At 43.7% G+C, this 18,909-nt stretch overlaps 6 protein-coding genes across 15 annotated transcripts; 3 read left to right on the top strand and 3 right to left on the bottom strand.

Annotated features, from left to right (window-relative positions):
* Positions 1 to 242: 242 nt before the first annotated feature.
* LOC120454875 (protein Hook homolog 1) lies at positions 243 to 10,605 on the bottom strand. Of its 10 annotated transcripts, XM_039640446.2 has the most exons (8): positions 10,421 to 10,601; positions 8,021 to 8,505; positions 3,790 to 4,175; positions 2,762 to 3,707; positions 2,603 to 2,701; positions 1,800 to 1,892; positions 706 to 908; positions 243 to 650 (listed from the first exon to the last, which is right to left on the bottom strand). In XM_039640446.2, exons 2-8 carry the CDS (start codon positions 8,501 to 8,503, stop codon positions 563 to 565), a joined length of 2,298 nt encoding a protein of 765 aa, XP_039496380.1. In that variant the 5' UTR covers positions 8,504 to 8,505; positions 10,421 to 10,601; the 3' UTR covers positions 243 to 562. The 10 variants fall into 10 exon arrangements, with proteins under 10 accessions (XP_039496380.1, XP_039496390.1, XP_039496400.1 ...); XM_039640456.2 differs by having other exon boundaries at positions 243 to 908; positions 10,421 to 10,605; XM_039640466.2 differs by lacking the exon at positions 1,800 to 1,892 and having other exon boundaries at positions 10,421 to 10,598.
* Positions 10,606 to 11,662: 1,057 nt separating this feature from the next.
* On the top strand, positions 11,663 to 13,046 carry LOC120453379 (26S proteasome non-ATPase regulatory subunit 14). Its single transcript, XM_039638057.1, has 3 exons — positions 11,663 to 11,823; positions 11,895 to 12,668; positions 12,762 to 13,046. Exons 2-3 carry the CDS (start codon positions 11,904 to 11,906, stop codon positions 12,921 to 12,923), a joined length of 927 nt encoding a protein of 308 aa, XP_039493991.1. The 5' UTR covers positions 11,663 to 11,823; positions 11,895 to 11,903; the 3' UTR covers positions 12,924 to 13,046.
* A 163-nt stretch (positions 13,047 to 13,209) lies between these two features.
* LOC120453322 lies at positions 13,210 to 15,338 on the top strand. The gene is given in 2 exon segments (XM_039637982.1): positions 13,210 to 14,296; positions 14,298 to 15,338. Coding segments are annotated over 2 exon segments (1,866 nt in total). The 5' UTR covers positions 13,210 to 13,274; the 3' UTR covers positions 15,142 to 15,338.
* A 65-nt stretch (positions 15,339 to 15,403) lies between these two features.
* On the bottom strand, positions 15,404 to 16,296 carry LOC120453411 (histone H3.3A). The gene is made up of 2 exons (XM_039638113.2): positions 15,842 to 16,296; positions 15,404 to 15,756 (listed from the first exon to the last, which is right to left on the bottom strand). The coding sequence occupies exons 1-2, from the start codon at positions 16,121 to 16,123 to the stop codon at positions 15,628 to 15,630; spliced, it is 411 nt and encodes a 136-aa protein (XP_039494047.1). The 5' UTR covers positions 16,124 to 16,296; the 3' UTR covers positions 15,404 to 15,627.
* A 390-nt stretch (positions 16,297 to 16,686) lies between these two features.
* On the top strand, positions 16,687 to 17,217 carry LOC120453440 (protein D7). The gene has a single exon (XM_039638151.2). It carries the CDS (start codon positions 16,768 to 16,770, stop codon positions 17,047 to 17,049), a length of 282 nt encoding a protein of 93 aa, XP_039494085.1. The 5' UTR covers positions 16,687 to 16,767; the 3' UTR covers positions 17,050 to 17,217.
* Positions 17,141 to 18,740, bottom strand: LOC120453337 (UDP-galactose transporter senju). The gene is made up of 3 exons (XM_039638006.2): positions 18,579 to 18,740; positions 18,391 to 18,508; positions 17,141 to 18,332 (listed from the first exon to the last, which is right to left on the bottom strand). Exons 1-3 carry the CDS (start codon positions 18,661 to 18,663, stop codon positions 17,372 to 17,374), a joined length of 1,164 nt encoding a protein of 387 aa, XP_039493940.1. The 5' UTR covers positions 18,664 to 18,740; the 3' UTR covers positions 17,141 to 17,371.
* Positions 18,741 to 18,909: the final 169 nt, after the last annotated feature.

Genomic DNA, 18,909 nt, shown 5'->3' with positions numbered 1-18,909 from the left:
TTTTGCCAAAAATTGTGGAAACCACAGGGTGCAAAACTTGGATACGAACGTAGCTAAGAGTTGAACCCAAATTTATCGAGATTTCGAATTCACTTTGAAATCTCCGAATTTTTTCGAGTTTTTAATTGCGAAAAATTCCGTTAAGAATTATTATTTTGTTTAATTTTGATTGATATTAATATTTTTTAACTTTTATAAAAATGTTGCAATGCTGTATGCACGCAAAAATAAAAAAACGCCACTTTATTAATTCAGATTTTTCATTTATTTGCCATTAAAACTCCACTGAAACTCCATAAAACATGATGGTGTTATTCTCACTTGATTTAGCTAGATCTACAAAAACTACGTAGATTTTGTAAAATTGTATTACTCCCAAAATGTTTGTATTCTTACACAGGACGTACTTGTATGCCTTAAGCTGTAGACCAGAAAATATTATACGTAATTCGAAATAAACTTATGGGAAAATTTATACACTTCGTTTGCCAAAGAAATAACTTATAACATGGGCGCCTGCATAATTTAACAAAATTATTCCGATAAGAAAATAAAATTGAAATTAAAGCCGCCAGCCAATTAGCGGAAAACAATGCAATTTAGCGCGAACCAAAATCATAGACATCGTTTTGCTCACTTTGGCGTGCAATCTAAGTGTTAATAATAAGTATACGCCATGGGTAACGATGAACGAGAGAACCTCACTTTGGCGTTCGGTTGGCGGCGCTGATCTTCTGCTTCTCGGCATCGGTGAACTCGAGGATGCTCTCGATGGCCTGCAGATGGCCCTGGGAGTTCTCCTTGTCCGTGAGGAAGTAGAAGATAGCGCTCTTCAGGAACTGCAGCGTCACCTCCGGATCCACATGGGTGCGATTCTTCTGCGCTTCCAGCAGGCGGCGATATATGGTCTAAATGTGGTTTTATTTAGTGTTGTGTACATTTTTACAATGGTCAGGTTAGTCGGGTCGTGGGAGAGAGAGAGAGAGAGAAGAAGTGCAAGAAGAAGTGAAAAGAATTAGTCAGAATTTTCAATATTCAAACTGCAGATGGAAAGTGTGGTTAGTTGTTGAAATCAAATGTATTTACAAAGGATTCGCTTTAATATTGGTTGTGCTATGCCATATGAACATTTAGGTTATAATGTTATGTATGTAACACTGAATAATTTTCGGGAATTTCGGGAGCGGTTATGGTTGTTAAATCAATCGCTTTTGGTTTTGGCTTTAATTGGAAGTTAACTTGAGGTGAACCACATGCTAAATGGATTTTAGATAGAGATTAGCTTTGGGTGTTTTGTCTGTAACTCTCGAACAGAGAGTAGTATCTATCATCTAGCCATAGTGTCATGTGTGAATGATGTTGAACATACCTCTAGTTGTTACCTCTACAAAACGCTTTTGCTCGGAAACAACAAGTACTTACAAAACAACGCTATATATTTGTATATATTTATTGTGTGTAAATGGAAATCATTAATGTGTTCACAAGAACTCAAAGTTGTAGCTTCGTTGGGAACCCAATAACCTTACCCTGGCCCATGAGCGCAAATGCGAATGCGAATGAAAATGCTGGTTAGTCTCGAGGGTGTGGCGAGATGTGGGAATTTTGGATGGTTTCGGATGGTAGGACCCAATGTTCGATATAGCCAATGTGCGTGATCAAATCATAGATTGCAACTTAAAATACTTTTTTTTTTTGGGGGTAATTTTGCCATAATAAATCAAAAGTTAGTTTAGTTAGTCGGGTTGATTATTTTTGGGTGGGGTGGTAGTGGGAGTTTTGTTAGGGATATTACAAACCTTACGCGCGCCAAGTACCCACAAAGAAATCGCCTCTTTTGCAGTAAGGAGAGCATGATTACTGCCGCACTCTCTCATTCTGCACTCTGATGCCTACAGAAAAATAGTTTGTTTTTTGTTTGTTTTACGACAGAAATATTTGAAATTTAGATAGAGTTGTTGCTATTATCGGTTAAATGAACTAAAAATTAATATATTGTACAACTGAACCAAAGAGAAGTACGGAGAAAGATAGCTAAGGTCATAAAAGTTCAGCATGCGGTTGGAACGTTTGGAATTGGAACGGAAACATGAACGAAAGTGTGTCAACTGTACTTGGGTTACATGCATGCACTTGCTTGCTCGCCGCACTCCACACTACGTGACTGTACTTGGGCTACTCGAACTCGCAACGGAATGAAAATGAAACAAATCAAACGAATTGAACGTAAACGATGTTGCATTTAATGTAAGTTTAAATGTGTAGTAATCTTGCTAGAAAATTAGTTATATGCGAAATGATCTTAACAGCTAGAAACGAAATTCAACGAAAATGTCGCTTGTGTCGATCATGATCGAGCACTGATTGTGGCGGGCATTTCAATTAGGTGCCGCTTTTCCAGTCGGGCAAAGTCAGACCAATTGAAGTGCCACGCCCACAAGCCAATGATTATAGTATAGTAGGTGAATCGAATGCGTGTTGTTGTTCTTGTTGTTCTTGTGGCGGTGTCGAACTGAGATGCTGAGATGCCTCACGATGCAACAAAATGCAACACACAAAACAAAACCGAAAATAGGATGAGGAATATATTGAAGAATCTTACGCGTATGTTCTCCAACTCGTCCTGCGTGCTCTGCAGCTGATGCAGTAGCTCATTGATCGACACCTTGCTCTCCGGCTGACGCTGTGCCAAATCCAGTGCCTGCACGGGAAATATAATCAATATTTACATAAATCATTTACAATCTGGGTGAGTGCCTACCTGATCCGCTCGAGAAATGCGCTCCGCCTCCTGTCCCTGCTGGTACATGTGCAGGTACATCTTGTTCTGCTTCTCCTCGTGCTCGATCAGCTTGCGCTGCAGATCCTCCAGCTGCTTCTCCAGCTCCCGGATGCGCTGCTTGGCCTGCTCGTAGTCGGGCACCATGTCCGAGTACCTGGTGTTGCACTCGGCCAGCTTCTGGAGCAGCGCCTCCACCTTGTCGTTGTGGGATCTCTTCATATCGCTGGTCGCGCTATCCTGACTCCTGATGAGCTCCTCGATCCGATGCTCGTACATGCGTATCAGTTCCTGTCGCTGCAGCTCGTAGTTCTCCAGATTGCTGGCGGCATCACCATCACCTCCACCGCCTCCGCACACCACATCCGGTTCGCCATCGGGCGTGGCAGTGCCGCACGCCTCGCTCTGCGTCTGCGAGTCCTTCGAGTGCACCGACGACATGGTGAGGTCCTCGAAGTGGCCGGAATCCGCGTAGGAGCTCTGCATCTCCGCCGACATCTGCATGGCCTGCAGCTGCTGGTGCTGCAGCGAGTGGTTCGCCTGCTGCTGCTGCAGCTGGCGGCTTAGATGGCGTGGACTGCCCTTTGCATTGCCCTCGTCCACCATGTCCACGATGGGCGACACATCCTGCGAGGTCTTTAGCTCCGCCTCACGCACGGTTACCGCATCGGAGGAGGCCGATCGCTCCTCCGGCGAACTGAGCGATGCCTTGAACAGGCGCAGCTCCACCACCTCGCGTGTCAGACGCAGTAGCTCCGTATCCTTCTGCTCCAGATCCTGCCGCGCGATGCACAGCAGCTCCTTGAGCCGCCGTATCTGGCGCTGTGCCCGCTGCGTGGGCGTCAGATAGTCGGGTCCCACCTGGCCCGCATAGTTGGAGCAGTGCACCACGTACTTCATCTTGCGACCACTGAAGGTGGTGCCGTTTCTGAAAGTTCATAAGGTTTTAATTAAATGTTTCCCGTGGATATCCAGCACTTGATTTGAATATTAATCAAGAGACCACCTACCTGGCCACATAGGGATGCTCGCAGGACATGGTGGAGCGACCCGACGTGGTGGTGGCGAACGAGTACATCGAGTCTAGATCATCGTCCAGATAGGTACTGGGTGAGTCCGGTGTGACGGGCGGCGTCCTCGGCGAAATCTTCGACTCGTGCAGCGTGGACAGTTTGCCCTGGTTGGCCTTGACGCAGTTACCCTGCCGAATGCAGCTGTGTGGCGCTGTTGGCGTCTCTGCCGCAGTTGCAGCTGCTCCGCTTGCAGGCGTTTGGGGCGTCTGTGGCGTCTGAGGCGTCTGAGGCGTCTGTAACGTCCTGGGCGTCCTGGCGGTCCTGGGGGACGGGTCCTTGGTGCCACTGCTGCTGATGTCACTGCCGCCGTTCAACTTGAGAGACTGTAAGATGGGAGATGGCAGACGGAGGATGGGAGATCGTAGACTGGGATTAGTAACTATCTTTCGCCGATGCCGATGTGGTGGCTGCCCCTCGATAGCTTAATCTTTCTTTTTGTTTTCTTCATTTCAATTTTACACTCTTGTTTCACTGCTTAGCTATTTTCTATTTTTTTTTTTCGTTGCGTGGTCGCTGGTCAGTCGTGCATGGGATTTTGTATAGATTTGGCAAGAAAATAGCAAAAAGAAAAAAAAAAAAAAAAAAGTAGCCGCGTGAAATGCAGGGTAAGGCAATTCGCATTTGCAACGCCCCTAAAAGCAATTTGTTGCCTTAGATTTAACAAAACATAGTTGGTTAGCATTCGCATTCGCTTGGCTTACTTTCATTGTGGTACTCTTGAAAATCCCCTCCCTTTTTTTGCTTGGGCTCCACCAATTCGAGCAGCATTTTTGTGGTCAATTAGCTGGCCATTAGTCGGGCTTTCCAAGTGGGTATTAAGTATTTAGTGTTTAGCATTTTGCTAATCGGACCAACCGACTAAACTTAAATCGCTGGTGCGTCGATTAAATCATTAAGTTCTGTAAATTATGCATGATTTCTCCGATTAACTTGGCTTTAAATAAACAAAACTAGAGCAAAATCGTTTAAAAACCTATTCTACCAAAGCTATTAAGGTCCATAGTGTCTCTTAAAGATAAACCTATTCTACCAAAGCTATTTAGGTGCATAGTGTTTGTTGAAGATAAAGGGTTCTGTAACTAGGAAAATGTACTCAGCTGTTTGAGAATACGAATCGTCCTTCTTTGTAGCCTCCTTAAGGACATATCTTGAGCACTTGATTAAAAACTTAAGAATCCTTAAATAAACACTTGCCATGGCGCCACCACAATGCACTATGCGCCCATACAAACTGAATTGAGCAAAATAAAGTGTTCGGAATGTGATTGAAAATGCAAATAAATACAGATTGCTAGAGTACTTAAATCAAACTTCACTTTTCTTCATATGAGTTAATATGAGTTAAGCCCAACAAGTGCCTAGTTAGGCACCATGTACCATGTGCTATAACTACCAAGTCAACCCATTTAGCGGAAAAGTGCATAAGTAAGTGAAAAGTTCATTGACTGGCAGTGCATTGATTGTGTTGCAAAGTGATTTAGGAACCACTGGCCCATATCTTAGCCCCTTTTTCTGCCACACTGACCAACTCATCGATGGGCTGACTGAAAACGATCCGTTGACAGCGTTTTGTTGGAATGGAAGGCAAATCTCTTTAGCTGCCACTGCATTCGTTTGCGTGTGGGGCACGTTTATTTCATAATCAGTAATGAGTTTCTTGCTCTATTTAATTGCCCAAGTTCTGGGGAATATTTTATTACTGGTATTACTGGTATGGCCAGCAGCGGAGAAACTGTTTACGCACGGCTAAACAATGGCCAAAACCAGACTGGGAAAGGGAATAATGGGCCGCAAACGGGGCTAAAACACACTTGGCCACGTAATGACTGACCCTTAGTTGCATTACGCACTTGAGGCCGCCTTAAAGCCATCACAGAGTCACGTTTCAGGCATACAACTTGGCTTACACGGCGTTCAGGTGGCATCAATCAAGCTGCTGACTAAGAAAAATCAATGACTTTGATTCCGTTACGGAGGAGATGGGCGGACACCTTGCAGGTGAAAATATCAAAAGAAAAACTCACGTAATGGCCAATTCAGCCCAGTTGGCCAAGTGCCAATATCAGTATTCCAACTATTTTGGTCACGTGTTGGCCATCACTTTTCGCTGCTGTGAAAATGCGTGTTTGGGCCAAGTTAGTTGGCCAAAACACAAAAGGACATCCGAAACTTTGCATACTTTTCAGGGTCGAAAGGGTGAAAATTTCAATCAGCTACTAATGGTTTTTACACTCTACTTTGATCGATATTATTTCAACAACTTTTCGATTTAATTTCTTGACTCTAGACGCAACAAAATCAGCTGCCACTTTTTGTGATATATGGTGGTTAAAAAGTGTTTTCTTATAAGCTGCATAAATCATCCCTAATTGCTGACTTTCAAAAAAGCTCCACCACCTTGTTAGAGTAAGAGTACAAATATTATACAAACTGGTTTAAGAGCTTAATGGTATAATGGTATTAAATTAGCAACTATTTTGATTTAGATGCTTTTGAAAATAAGAATTCAGAACTATTTTTATGTACATAATTATGTATTCACACGTGCCACTTCCGTTCTGCCCCTAAAAAAATACAGGACATTTACACTATGGCATTTTCAATGCAATTAAAAGGTGGAGCGTAGAAAATCAATAACAATTATGAATTAATAACGCAGTGGGGCCAACGAACTGCCACTTTTAATGAGGGCTTAAAATAGCGAGTACAAAGCGCGTAATTACCATTTATGAGCCATGGCCCCAAGTTGTTGGCTTCAATTAAAATCGCTCGCACACTGTACTTAGTGGGTACTTGGGTACTTTGAGAACGCGAACGAAGAAGCAGCAATAACAATGCACTATGGGCAAAATGCACGCTTCAATTGTTTGGGCCAGAAGGTTTACAGTTTAAACAATATGTCTGTGAGCCGAACCGCGAATCTTGTGAACGCGGTGAGTGGAAAAAATCAACTGAAACGCAAATCACTTGACCAAGAAGCGAAGAGAGTCGAGAAGCAGGCGAAGAAGATACCAAAAAGGTGGTTAAAACCAGAGGCGGAGAGAGCAAAGCAAAAGGGGGGAGGGGAACTAAGGGTTCGGGGGTGGTGCTTGTGGCCTCAAAAGCTGCGCACTTGCATTTCCTGTTCTCTCAACCCCCGCGAATCGGAGGAAAACACAAACAAGCCGAAAATCAGCTGTTTCCTAGGTACAATTTGGCAGGCGGAACAAGCGGAAGTGGAAGCGAAACAGCTGGTACAAGCGTACGAGGGAAGAGGGTGGGGGAGGTGAGAGGTTGTGTTTTAGGTACAGCGTGTGTAAGCTATGTTTGTCTTCGCCTTCTTTCTTTCGACCACCCTCCCTCCCCCCTTCCATTTTCCAGCATTATGCAAACTCGGCTTTGGCTTTATTTTCTGTTCCCTTCGCACGGTACATAAGTACATACATACATATGTATATGTATAGTGTATCTGGTTTAATGATCGCCGTCGGCGGGAAGAGCACAAAACTGTAAGCTGCGTGTCATCACGACATCGACAAAAGTGCAAGTGACAAAATGGCATTAGCCAGCTAAATCAATTATATGTAACTTTTCAGGAAACTTTCATCCATAAGCAAAGTTTCTATTGCAAAGTCATTACAAAGTTGGCAAAATGCGCAGGCTAAGGCAGGTTATAAACCTTTTCAATAATTTTTTTATTTCTATAATATTTATTATAAAGAGAAAAACATTTGATGTAAAGCTAACACGCTATGACTAGTTTTAAACGAATCGCGTCATTAGTTTACAATTCAACTACTACAAAATAATTAAGACCAGTTTTCGAAGTAAATATACTACCATCTTAAAAAAATATATACCTCCTAGATAGTGATCAGAATGGTCCTGAGACCCCACACTTTCCAGGGTATTTAATAGTCTATAAAAAACTAAGTTCCCTTTCCGCTTGAACCCATGAGGTAAGCAAACTTATTTTGCCTTCAAAGTGGGAGCGTTGTGTTGGGAGTGCTCCAGAATTCCCGGAAAACGCCTCTAGACTTCCCTAGATAGTTTCGTAATACCCACACTACTTTCTACTACTACTACCCCCTCGTAACCTTTGACCCGCCTTGCGAGGGCGGTTCTTCAATTACCAGTGCCTAGTGAAAATCAATACAATTGTGTACTTGCACCACCTACGACAACTCACCAGATTTCGCGGCTTGCCGTTGGCCATGCTGCTGTTGGCCGCCACTTTGGTAGCCGGAGCCACTGCCTCCTTATCCAAAGACATGCACTGGGCGGCGTTGCATAGTGCCTCCGTGGAAGGCTCCACTTCCACTTCCGGTTCCTGCTCCGTTTTGTGGCCTAAATTGCACCAGCTGCGATTACGCCTCAAGTGAACCGGGTGCGAACGCGACTCGAGACTGGATGGGATCGCCGTGAGCTTGGCGCGCGAACTGAATCCGCCTCCGCCGGCTGGCCAGTGCTCAGCCCGTAAACCAAGCTCGGCGGGATTCCCGCGCAGACGCAGGGATGCGGAACGCCGGAAACGAGCCACGGCGGGATGTGGAATGCGTGTGGGCGTTGTGGATGCCGTGTGCGAGTCCTCGGCGGGCTCGTTGTCCTTCTCCCGCTGCACTTGCTCCTCCAACGCCGGCAGTGACGTCTCCAGCTGCAACGACGTCATCATTTCTGCAGAGAGAAAAATACGTGCAAGGTTATTAACTAGTTTTAATCAATTAAAAGCAAATTAAATAAAAATTAAATCAAAAGAATATATTTAAAAGGATACCTTTCGACTTAAAAATTTCAACTTTTGTTCATGCCAGTATTAAATAAATTTAGAATTAACATATAACAATGATTAGCTAATCACTTTACCAGCTCGAAAGTGAAATGCAAACTAATGATTAGGAAAATGAACTGTATACAAATTGAGCTAAAATCAATTTCTAATCATTGGTTGCACTTTCAAAATGTAAGCAATTTAATAATTGAATGCCTCAGATAAACGACTTCATTATCTTAAACGCTCGTGGAGTAATTAAAACTTTCTTCAGCCCGCCATTAATAATCACGATCGTACTCCTTGCCGTTTGCCAATTGTTGCACTGATTTGCTGGGCAAATCCAAAATGAAAAGTGAAATTAAAACATTTTCCCAGACATGCAACTCTCAGTTTTTTTTTTGTTTTCTTGCTCAGTTTTTTTCCCTGCAGATAATTACGAAATTTGTTTGCGGAGATCTTTTTCAGTTGCGGTTTCTGCGGCGGTTTCAATGGATCTGGTCGTTCTAGTTACACAAGTCAACCCGATCGCAAAGGTCTTTGGGTTAAATGAGCTGAAACACACGCAAACATTTATTTGACACCTTCAAAGGTGCAAGAAACTCAGTTGAATAATTTCTGCCACTATCAGCAATTAGGTGAGACATCAACAATCGTTGGTTTCTTTGATAAGATTTTCTGGGTCACTTGGCAAATCAATGCGAAATTAATTGTTATCGTTTAAGCTTTCTTGCATTATCTCGCTTTCTAGTTCTAATAAACTAGTTAAAGGCAAATTGGAATTTTAGTTAAAAAGATAAATTAAAAAAATAGTACACTACACTATACGACTAACATTACACTCTAATTAAATATCATTTATAAGCAGTCAACATTAATTCTTCATTTTAATTTTTCATTTCAACTTGTACAACTTTCGTGTCGCTTTGAAAGGCCCCCAAACATTTCCCCTATCCAAAATAATTGTCTTACTCATCTGACCCTTATTATCTTCTCTGTTTCCTCTTGGATGCCGCTGCCACTTTTGGTAGCAATTAGAGCGACTATCATTGTAAAGTATTTCCGCTCATTTCTTTTCAACTCAGCCTGCTCCAAAGAAAATGCTCAGTTTTGGGGGTTTTGGGTTGAGTTAGGCCATAAAAGGTCAATTTCACAGCTGAACAAACGTGTTTTTCTCCACTTTTTCCCCCCTTTAATATCGGCTATGTGTTTATTTGCCACGTTTTTGTAACCAGATTGAGTGCATTCACGTCATTTCTTCGAACGGGATTGATTTAAGCGTTGACAAGGTCAATGGATAGCGTTTAAGATGCCCAACTCAGATGCGAAGCTATTTAATCAATGGCGAAATGGAGCACGTTTCATTTGTTTTCAGCCTAAGCAAATACCAAGCAGCTGTTTAAGTAATTAAGGGTACACAGAGCGAAATACCGGCAGAGTTCACAAGGCTTGAGGTTATAGGAATAATATTACTTATGAACTATTAATTTAAATCACAAAGTAGAACTTAGAGATACCTACGTTTGAACTAATCACGTAGAAAAACTATTCGTTGAATTACTTGAATTAAATACACATGTTGTTAGATAAAAATGCTAAATTTGTATTTTTTGTGTACCAATAGAACACACTCCCCCTGTAAAAAAAAAGCTCTTGAAGTTCCTGCTCTCACTTATCAACATTAACAATTTTGTGGCTGTGTTTCGCTGGGTGATAAGAGGGCAAGTCAACAGCGAAATACAAAATCGACACAAATATGTCGGCCTCAGCTGAAATTTGCCACCTTTCAGCTAGAAATATTAACAATTTGTATTTAAATACCTCAGTTTGGCTACGCTTGCGGCAAATGAGCGCACTATTTGCTGGCAATTTGTATGCGAATAATTGCAGATACGAGTATCTTGAGCACACCGAGCTGCAAACCGTTTAACCAAGCGAAAAGTATTAAACTATTCAACTTTAACAACAATTGTGTGGAGTGCGCGTGCTGAAGGCGAGCGACAAAATGCAACTGAAGCTGAAAAGCCGAGCGGCGAATGGAAAAGTCTGTTGGCAGATGGAAAAACTATTGTTCAATTACCAAAGCGAGACGGAAAATGGAGTAGTCCGTGTGTTGCAATCGGATGGATTTTGGTTTTTGGATTTTGTTGCCGGTGTGTGTGGCGTAGTCCCATGGACTTTTGATGGCATTTTAAGCGAATTTGCGAGCGTCTGGTGGTCTGGGAATCTCTTAATCGGCATCCCCATCTCCAAGAGCGAGGTGAAAGGCATAAAGAAGGCGCCGCATTCAAAAAGGCAAAAGGTTTTTTGTGCAATTAATTGGCACAATAAAAACAAAGGCGGCACTGCATTGTACTTGCCCAAATCGTTTCGCTTTTGCCGGCGAAGACCTCATTTCCCATGGCATTTGGATGGGCGGATGGATGGTGGTGCATTATAAATTTTGCGGTGTTCGGTCTTGCGGAAAGTCTTAGTTTTCCTCAGCTCACTTCACTGGCAACCATACTGCGCGTTTATTCTATTGTTGTACAAATTTACACACAGAAATGCACTTTTCACTGTACTTTCACGTCCTTTGGAGTTTGTTTTTCAGTTTTCGCCTTTTGAAAATTTTTAAGCTTGGCGCTATTTCTAATTATCGATAGTTTAACTTATCGATATATAGACAGTGTTGACCAGTGCAGGCCACTAGCACACTGAAACATATGCTAAAAGAATGTATCAACATATAGGTAATACACATATTCTAAAACATACAATAAAATAATTTAGCTTATTGCTGTATTGATTATTGATTATATTTTATTAGGTTTATTTATTTACAAAAAAAATATGTCATTTAATAGCTTCCACAGATTCGATTTTTGAAAACAAGTATTTTTGTTAATTATATTAACTATATGGACATATTAGTACATTATTTACAAAACAATAACTACAACATTGCTTTGATTTCACATTGAACATAATTAAGAATATGTTATAGTTTAGCTAAATACAAGCTAGGAATTAGCCAAAATGTCATCTCCTCCCTCCGATAGCTTTTCGATAGGCCAGGAGCGATACAACCCTGTTGCGAGTATTACTTGCAATTCTGCAAAATCAAACGAGACGGCTTTGTGTTTTTTGTTGCTGCTTACGGCGAAGAACGTAAATTACACGTAAAACAGTAGGAAATAGGTGATACTTGTCTCCGAACACAGAGTGTCTACAAATCCCCAGAGGTGAGCACTTGGCTTAGTCAGCGCAATTCGATTGTTTCTAACCCCGATCCGTTTCCTTGCCCTTCGGTTAGCCGCATAAAATGGATCGTCTGCTACGTCTTGGAGGCGCTATGCCACAGGCTGCCCCGCCCACAGATGCGCCCGTCGTGGACACCGCCGAGCAGGTGTACATCTCGTCCCTGGCCCTGCTTAAGATGCTAAAGCACGGACGGGCCGGCGTGCCCATGGAGGTGATGGGTCTGATGCTGGGCGAATTCGTGGACGACTACACGGTGCAGGTCATCGATGTGTTCGCCATGCCCCAAACGGGAACGGGTGTCTCCGTGGAGGCAGTGGATCCCGTCTTCCAGGCCAAGATGTTGGACATGCTGAAGCAGACGGGTCGGCCCGAAATGGTTGTTGGATGGTATCACTCGCATCCTGGTTTCGGCTGCTGGCTGTCCGGTGTGGATATCAATACGCAGCAATCCTTCGAGGCGCTGTCGGAACGAGCTGTAGCCGTCGTCGTCGACCCCATTCAGTCCGTAAAGGGCAAGGTGGTCATCGATGCCTTCCGCCTGATCAATCCCAACATGCTTGTGCTGGGACAGGAACCCCGGCAGACAACCTCCAATCTGGGTCATCTGCAAAAGCCCTCCGTGCAGGCCCTGATCCATGGGCTCAATCGCCACTACTACTCGATTAGCATAAACTACCGCAAGAACGAACTGGAGCAGAAGATGCTTCTCAATCTGCACAAAAAGTCATGGAAGGATGGGCTTACGTTGTCCGACTACAATGAGCACTGTTCCATCAACGAGGACACCGTGGCCGAGATGCTGGATCTCGCCAAGAACTACAACAAGGTGGGTTATTGATTCTGAGTGGTGATTTATCTTATAAGTTCTTTGATTAGTTAGCCAGTATTCCTCTGATTTTTATCTTTTTGTTTCTTGCAGTCACTGGAGGACGAGGAGAAAATGACGCCCGAGCAGCTGGCGATCAAGAACGTGGGCAAACAGGACCCCAAGCGGCATTTAGAGGAGAAGGTGGACAAGGTTATGCAGAACAATATTGTGCAGTGCCTGGGCGCCATGCTGGACACCATAGTCTTTAAGTGAACTTTTGCATTTGCTCTCCTCAAATCAAATCCCCTTCATCCCCACAAACCGCTAAGCTAATCGTATTAACTGATAAAAAAAAACAAAAGCTTTTGTTCAGAGCAAAGTTTTACACAAAGTGAATTTCGTTTTTCATTTCGCTGCAAGCTCTGGAGTTTTGTATTAAACTTTTCTGCTATTCAAGTATTTGGATTGAATGATTGACGAGTTTTGAAGAAAAGTGCGTCGTGACACGAAAAAGCATAGTTAAGCATATGGCAAAAAACGATTTAGGGTCACACCACAATTCGCCAAAACAAAAAACTTATTTCAAATTTCGTACAATTTCGTCAGAATTTGGATTGCTTCCAAATGCCCGATCATGCTGAGATGACGGCATCCACACCACTCCTTACCCTTAGCTGGCTGCTTCTACTGGGCAGTGCAGTGTGTTCTACAAATTCTAATCTCAAGATAATGGAACGAATGCTTGACGACATGGATGAGAAAGCCGAACCCTGTCAGAATTTCTACAACTCATCTCAAAAGAATCTTCAATGGGCTGAATTTCCGACGGTGAGCGAGGAGTTCCAACTCCTGTTCGATGGACTAGAGAACGAGGTGTTCAAGGAGCACAGCTTCGAGCACAAGTTACAACGTTTCTACAAAATCTGTTTGACTAAGGAAAGACCCAGTCAGCTAAAGTTTTTTGAGCTGGTGCCACCGGGAGAAGATATCAACTGGCCCTTTCTGACGCCCGCCGGAAGCGAGTGGCCTAAGGAGAAGTTCCAGTGGACGGAGGCACTGGCTCAACTGCGTCGGTATGGCATAAATGACGTCATGTTCGGAATGAGTGTACGGCCGGATGCGGACAGTGGCCAGCCCATAGTGATCTTTGAAAAAAAGTACGATTTTTTATTGCGGTTCATGGAGTCGATGCAAAATGTTGGTCTTCCTCCGCATTTGGCAAAGGAGATAGCGCCTCTGGACAAGATCCTGCGAGAAGTGTACACATTAGATATGGAGTGGGAACACAAGGGAAACCGTGCTCCTGGCCACCGGATTAGTCTGCGAGAGCTGGAAAATTATGGAGTGTCCCTAACCAAGTATCTCGAGATCGTCTTCAGACGCCCCTTTTCGCCGGATTTTGTGGTGCAGGTGGATAATCTTTACTACTTTATGGGGCTCCAGGAGCTCATGACTTCCGTCCCTAGCCATGTGGTGGCCAAATATCTGGCGGCACGCTTTAACTTCTATATAGTGTTTACGTTCATGAAACACGGAGGGTCATGCGTGACTTCAATGCGTCATACCATGGAATTCGCCAGTAATCTGCTGTTCGAGGAGCGAGTTCTGGGACGCAAAAAGCTACGTAGCTATCAAAACCAGGCTGTAGCTGCGCAAGCAGCTACACATCAGACTCGAAAGAAACTCCCTGGAGCTGCCAGCCGCTGAGATTTCCTCCCTGCAGAAGAAGTTGAATGGTTTGAGCCTGAGCATCGGCAATCTGCCGGGAAAAGCCGGTCATCGACGATTCGTAACCCGATTCTACAAGGATCTTGAGTTTGCGGACGACGAGACGTCTGCGACTGCCCATCTGAAGGTTTTGGAACACCGAACACGTGCCGAGCTGAGCCTACTGGACCATTCGAACTTTAACGATCGGCGGTACGTGCTCCACTATATACCCATTTCGAATAATTTCTTCGAAACTGCGATCGAGGAAAATGGAAACACGATTTATGTGGCCTACGACCTCCTGGCAGATGCTTCCTTCGACCCCGACAGCCATGAAATCTTCAAAATGACTCCCTTGGGCCTCCGTTTTGCCTTCGAGATGCTAAAAAGTCTCAATCTTTATAATTGCAAACGGTATAAACTGAATATGCTCAAAATGTTCGATGATAACCAAATTATCACAGCCGGTGACGATTGTCATACGGTTGTATGGTCTCAAGAGATGGCGGATAGTCAACGCGACCAGTACCTCGTAATGCTTCAATTGGCCTACGAAACCTACTTTGCAGATGATTCCAAGTTCAGCCAGAGGCAGCCCAACTTTACCACAATACCGCTGAGGAAGCTGTTCTTCTTCAGGTTTGGCCAGAGTTCCTTCGGAAAAACGCTGTATTCCATCAGCGATTTCGTCGAGGGCGGTCCACCCATAAATTCCTTCACAAGGATGCCTGTTTTTGTCCGCGCCTTCAACTGTTTGGCTCCGGAACAGGAGCTCAAATAGTATTAGGTCATTCTTCGACCAAGTACATGCCCACATATGTACTAGAACAACAACAAATTAATGCATTTACTACATGTTCTACCTCATTTTACACAGTGATACAAAAAATGTATGTATTTTGTATAAAATCATTTGAAATAATGCTAAACTGTTGAAGACTGAATCCAAGAACGAAAATAACTATTATTATTGAAGGGACAAGACAAATGTACAGTCTTTAAAAACATCTGAATAATTTCACAAATAAATCATTCCTTTATGGTTAAACTTTTACAAAAAAAATGAATTCGATTTTATTAGAACATTGTTTATTGATTACTTATCTGTAAGTATAGATAGACCTTAGTACTAAGCGGCGGCAGCTGCGGTCGGGGGTTCGGGTTTCCGCTTCCCCACCTCCGAATCTCCCCCTCCAATCGACAGCTGTGGGTTGGTAGTTTTGCCGCCACTGCTTTTCCAATCCAAGATGGCGGCGGACATGGGCATTTAGGCCCGCTCGCCACGGATGCGTCTGGCCAGCTGGATGTCCTTGGGCATAATGGTGACGCGCTTGGCATGAATGGCGCACAGATTGGTGTCCTCGAACAGACCGACCAGGTACGCTTCGCTGGCCTCCTGCAAATTGCGCATTTGATAGGGAGACGCAGTGTTACATGACTGTGTGAAATAGTCGCGGAGATGGGAGTGCTGTACACATTACCTGTAGGGCTCCAATGGCCGCCGACTGGAAGCGCAGATCGGTCTTGAAATCCTGGGCAATCTCACGCACCAGTCGCTGGAAAGGCAGCTTACGGATGAGCAGCTCCGTGGACTTCTGGTAGCGACGGATCTCACGCAGAGCCACCGTTCCAGGACGGTAGCGATGTGGCTTCTTCACTCCGCCGGTGGAAGGCGCCGATTTACGGGCAGCCTTGGTGGCCAGCTGCTTGCGGGGCGCCTTGCCTCCGGTCGATTTACGGGCTGTTTGCTTGGTACGGGCCATCTTTCACTTGGTAATTAATTGGCTTTGAGCAGAATTTACAATTGACAATTGACCGAACTCTACGAAATTTTCACGCTGAATGAATGTTGAAAGGGAGGGACGGGGTGGTTAACGAGCGTCTGCTTAGTGTGACCGTATGTGCATCGTGGGTATTCCTTATATGGTCAGTTTCTTGACAGCTGTTTTGAAAAAGTTGTTGTACAGTTTCAAGTGCATACTTAAAGTTTTAAAAATAATTTTATTTGTTGGTAAATTAAGTAAGCAATTAATTTTTTTATTTCATACCTTTTTCTATACGTTTCCAAATTCCCTATTAGATGGCATTCCAGCTTTAAAATAATAAAGTTTTCGATTTTTCAAAAAATGATTTTATTTACCAGAAAATAAAAAAAGGTACTGTAAAATAAAGTCAGTCATTGTCAATCTCAATTTCTGCTTAAAAAGGAAAAGGTATATTCGCTGCCTATACTAAAAATTGGTCTACATTTAAAACATCTTAAATTGGTTTTAGGAATATCGATATTTCCGATAACACAACCGATAAGCAAAACTTTCCGCGTGTTTGAAACATAGCGGGACTTTTTACATTACATAGAATCTTGTATTCTGACCAACTGTTGAACTGTTGAACAACTCTTTGAAAAATGTCCTATTGCGAGTTAGGAACTTGCCCGTACGACAAATCCCACCGCATCATGATCTTCCGGATGCCCAAGCACATCGTCAAGTGCGCGAAGAACTACCGTGGGCCGCCGCTGCAGATCTGCAAGTACAACGCCACGCACCGCGTTCTCGACATGGAGGAGCACCTGAAGGAGTGCGACTACTATCTTCGCAGCATCGAAAACCAGGCCGTGCAGATGGCGCTCAGTAGTCGCATTCCGCCCGTTCAGGAAAATGGACATGATGTGGACACACCACTTTAGGCTAGAACATTCACACACAAAAAATCTTATTTGTATTCCATATAGTTATATACTATGAACCATAAATTGCTTCTTGAAGAAGCACTTGGAGTAATGTGTAAACACAGCATATGTTTAATTGCATTTATGTTATGAATAAAATACACAATTTGCGTTGAGAATCTTAAACTAGAAAAGAAAAAGTTTTGGTATTTACAAGCCTGTTGCTATCGCATTGCACAAGGCCTGGGGTCAAATACTTTCGTCTGGCGTTTAAAACATTTACAGGCACTTTTCCACAACTATTTACAGTCTAAGATTACATCTAGGACTAGCTACAGCATTACACCATATCGAGGTCCGATTCTGCCGCCTCCTCGTCGAGCAGCTTACGCTTGTCCGTTGATTTGGTGGTCGCATCACTCAAATTGGACAGCGGACGCACCTTGCCCAGATTTACGACCGGGCTTTGGGTGTAGAGATAGATGGCATAGGATACAACCGCGATGGCCAGCGCGGTATTCATGTAAATGGGTATGGAGAAGAGGAAGTAGCATAGGACCGCCGTAAAGAGCAGCTCCAGAGCGCTCGCGAAGGTCTTTAGAATGGAGTTCATGTACTTGAGGAAGAAACTCGTTACAATGCCAATGGCAGCATTGTTAACAATGATGATTAGCACACTAAAGCGCATAATACTACCCAGATTCTGCGGACTAAAGGCATCGAGCAGCTCGCCGCGCAGCAATAGGATTACTGCATTACAGACAATCGAGTCCAGGTACATGAAAACATTCTGAACAAAGATATTCACGTCGGCTCCCTTGTCTTTTAGCAGATACTCGTTGTAGACACCCGCCAGACATGAGCAAATAGTCTGGGCCAGAATGAAGACGGCACTCAGGCTGAAATCAAAGCCCGACATGTTCTTGCCGTGGGCGTGCTGCTCTGCGGCAGTAGTTCTATTAAGTGATTGCTGCTGCTGTATGGCTGCAGACTCGCTGTCGTCGTTTGCATCGCTGTAAAAACTTCCGAAATTTACCTGCTTCATCATACAGCCCAGTGTCAGAAGTATGAGTGAGATCCATTGCCTTTGGGACAAGTACTTTTTGAAAATAATTTGGAATAGTATGCCCGTGACAACGACACGCAACTGCAGTAGCAGATAGTACGTGGTGGGGTCAAATGTGGCCAAGTTGACAAAGGCCAAATTGTTGTACAGGCAGTAGAGAAAGGCGGGCACCATGTACAAGGCCAGGACATTGCGATCCTTGTGAACATCCCGCACCAGAGAACGTAGGTTATTTCTATGAATGAAATCGTGGCTTAAAAGTGGACCAAAGGAGTGCATCAGCTACTACTCACTCTCGGCAGTACAAACAGGTGGAGACTATCAATTTAAAGACCTCGGTAAGCAGCACAACCGTGACGGTGTTGTAGCCATAGGAGTTATTCGATTCTTGAGATGCTGTCACAAAAATGCCTGCAAAATAAACAGATGTTGGGGTGCGGTTTTAGCTTACGTGGAGAGTTTTAATAGGGCAGTAACTTACCCTGCCCTATAAATAGGGACATGTACAGCAGGAAGATCACAAATGTGAGCTTGGTGGGGAACAATTCACGCCAATTAGTTGACATTTCAGCGGTATTCGAATTGCCAGCGTAGCGTTGCTTTGCTAATGAGAAGAGAAAGAAGACTAGCTTCACCAACTCTACCGAATGCGGCAACCGCAGTTATCAATATCGTTCCGCTCGTTCGTGACAAGTGGGCTTTTTTTTCGGTTTGCTAGGAATTTTGATTTTCTTTCTGTTGCTTTTTTTACTGATAAACAAATTGTATATTTTGGGCCCTTTTTTTATCGCTCGCCCCAACAGCTGATTTTA

Source organism: Drosophila santomea, chromosome 2L (genome assembly GCF_016746245.2).
Source record: "Drosophila santomea strain STO CAGO 1482 chromosome 2L, Prin_Dsan_1.1, whole genome shotgun sequence".
Taxonomy (NCBI): Eukaryota; Metazoa; Arthropoda; class Insecta; order Diptera; family Drosophilidae; genus Drosophila; species Drosophila santomea.
Note: the sequence above shows the minus strand (reverse complement) of the source record. Positions and strands in the feature narration are given on the sequence as shown.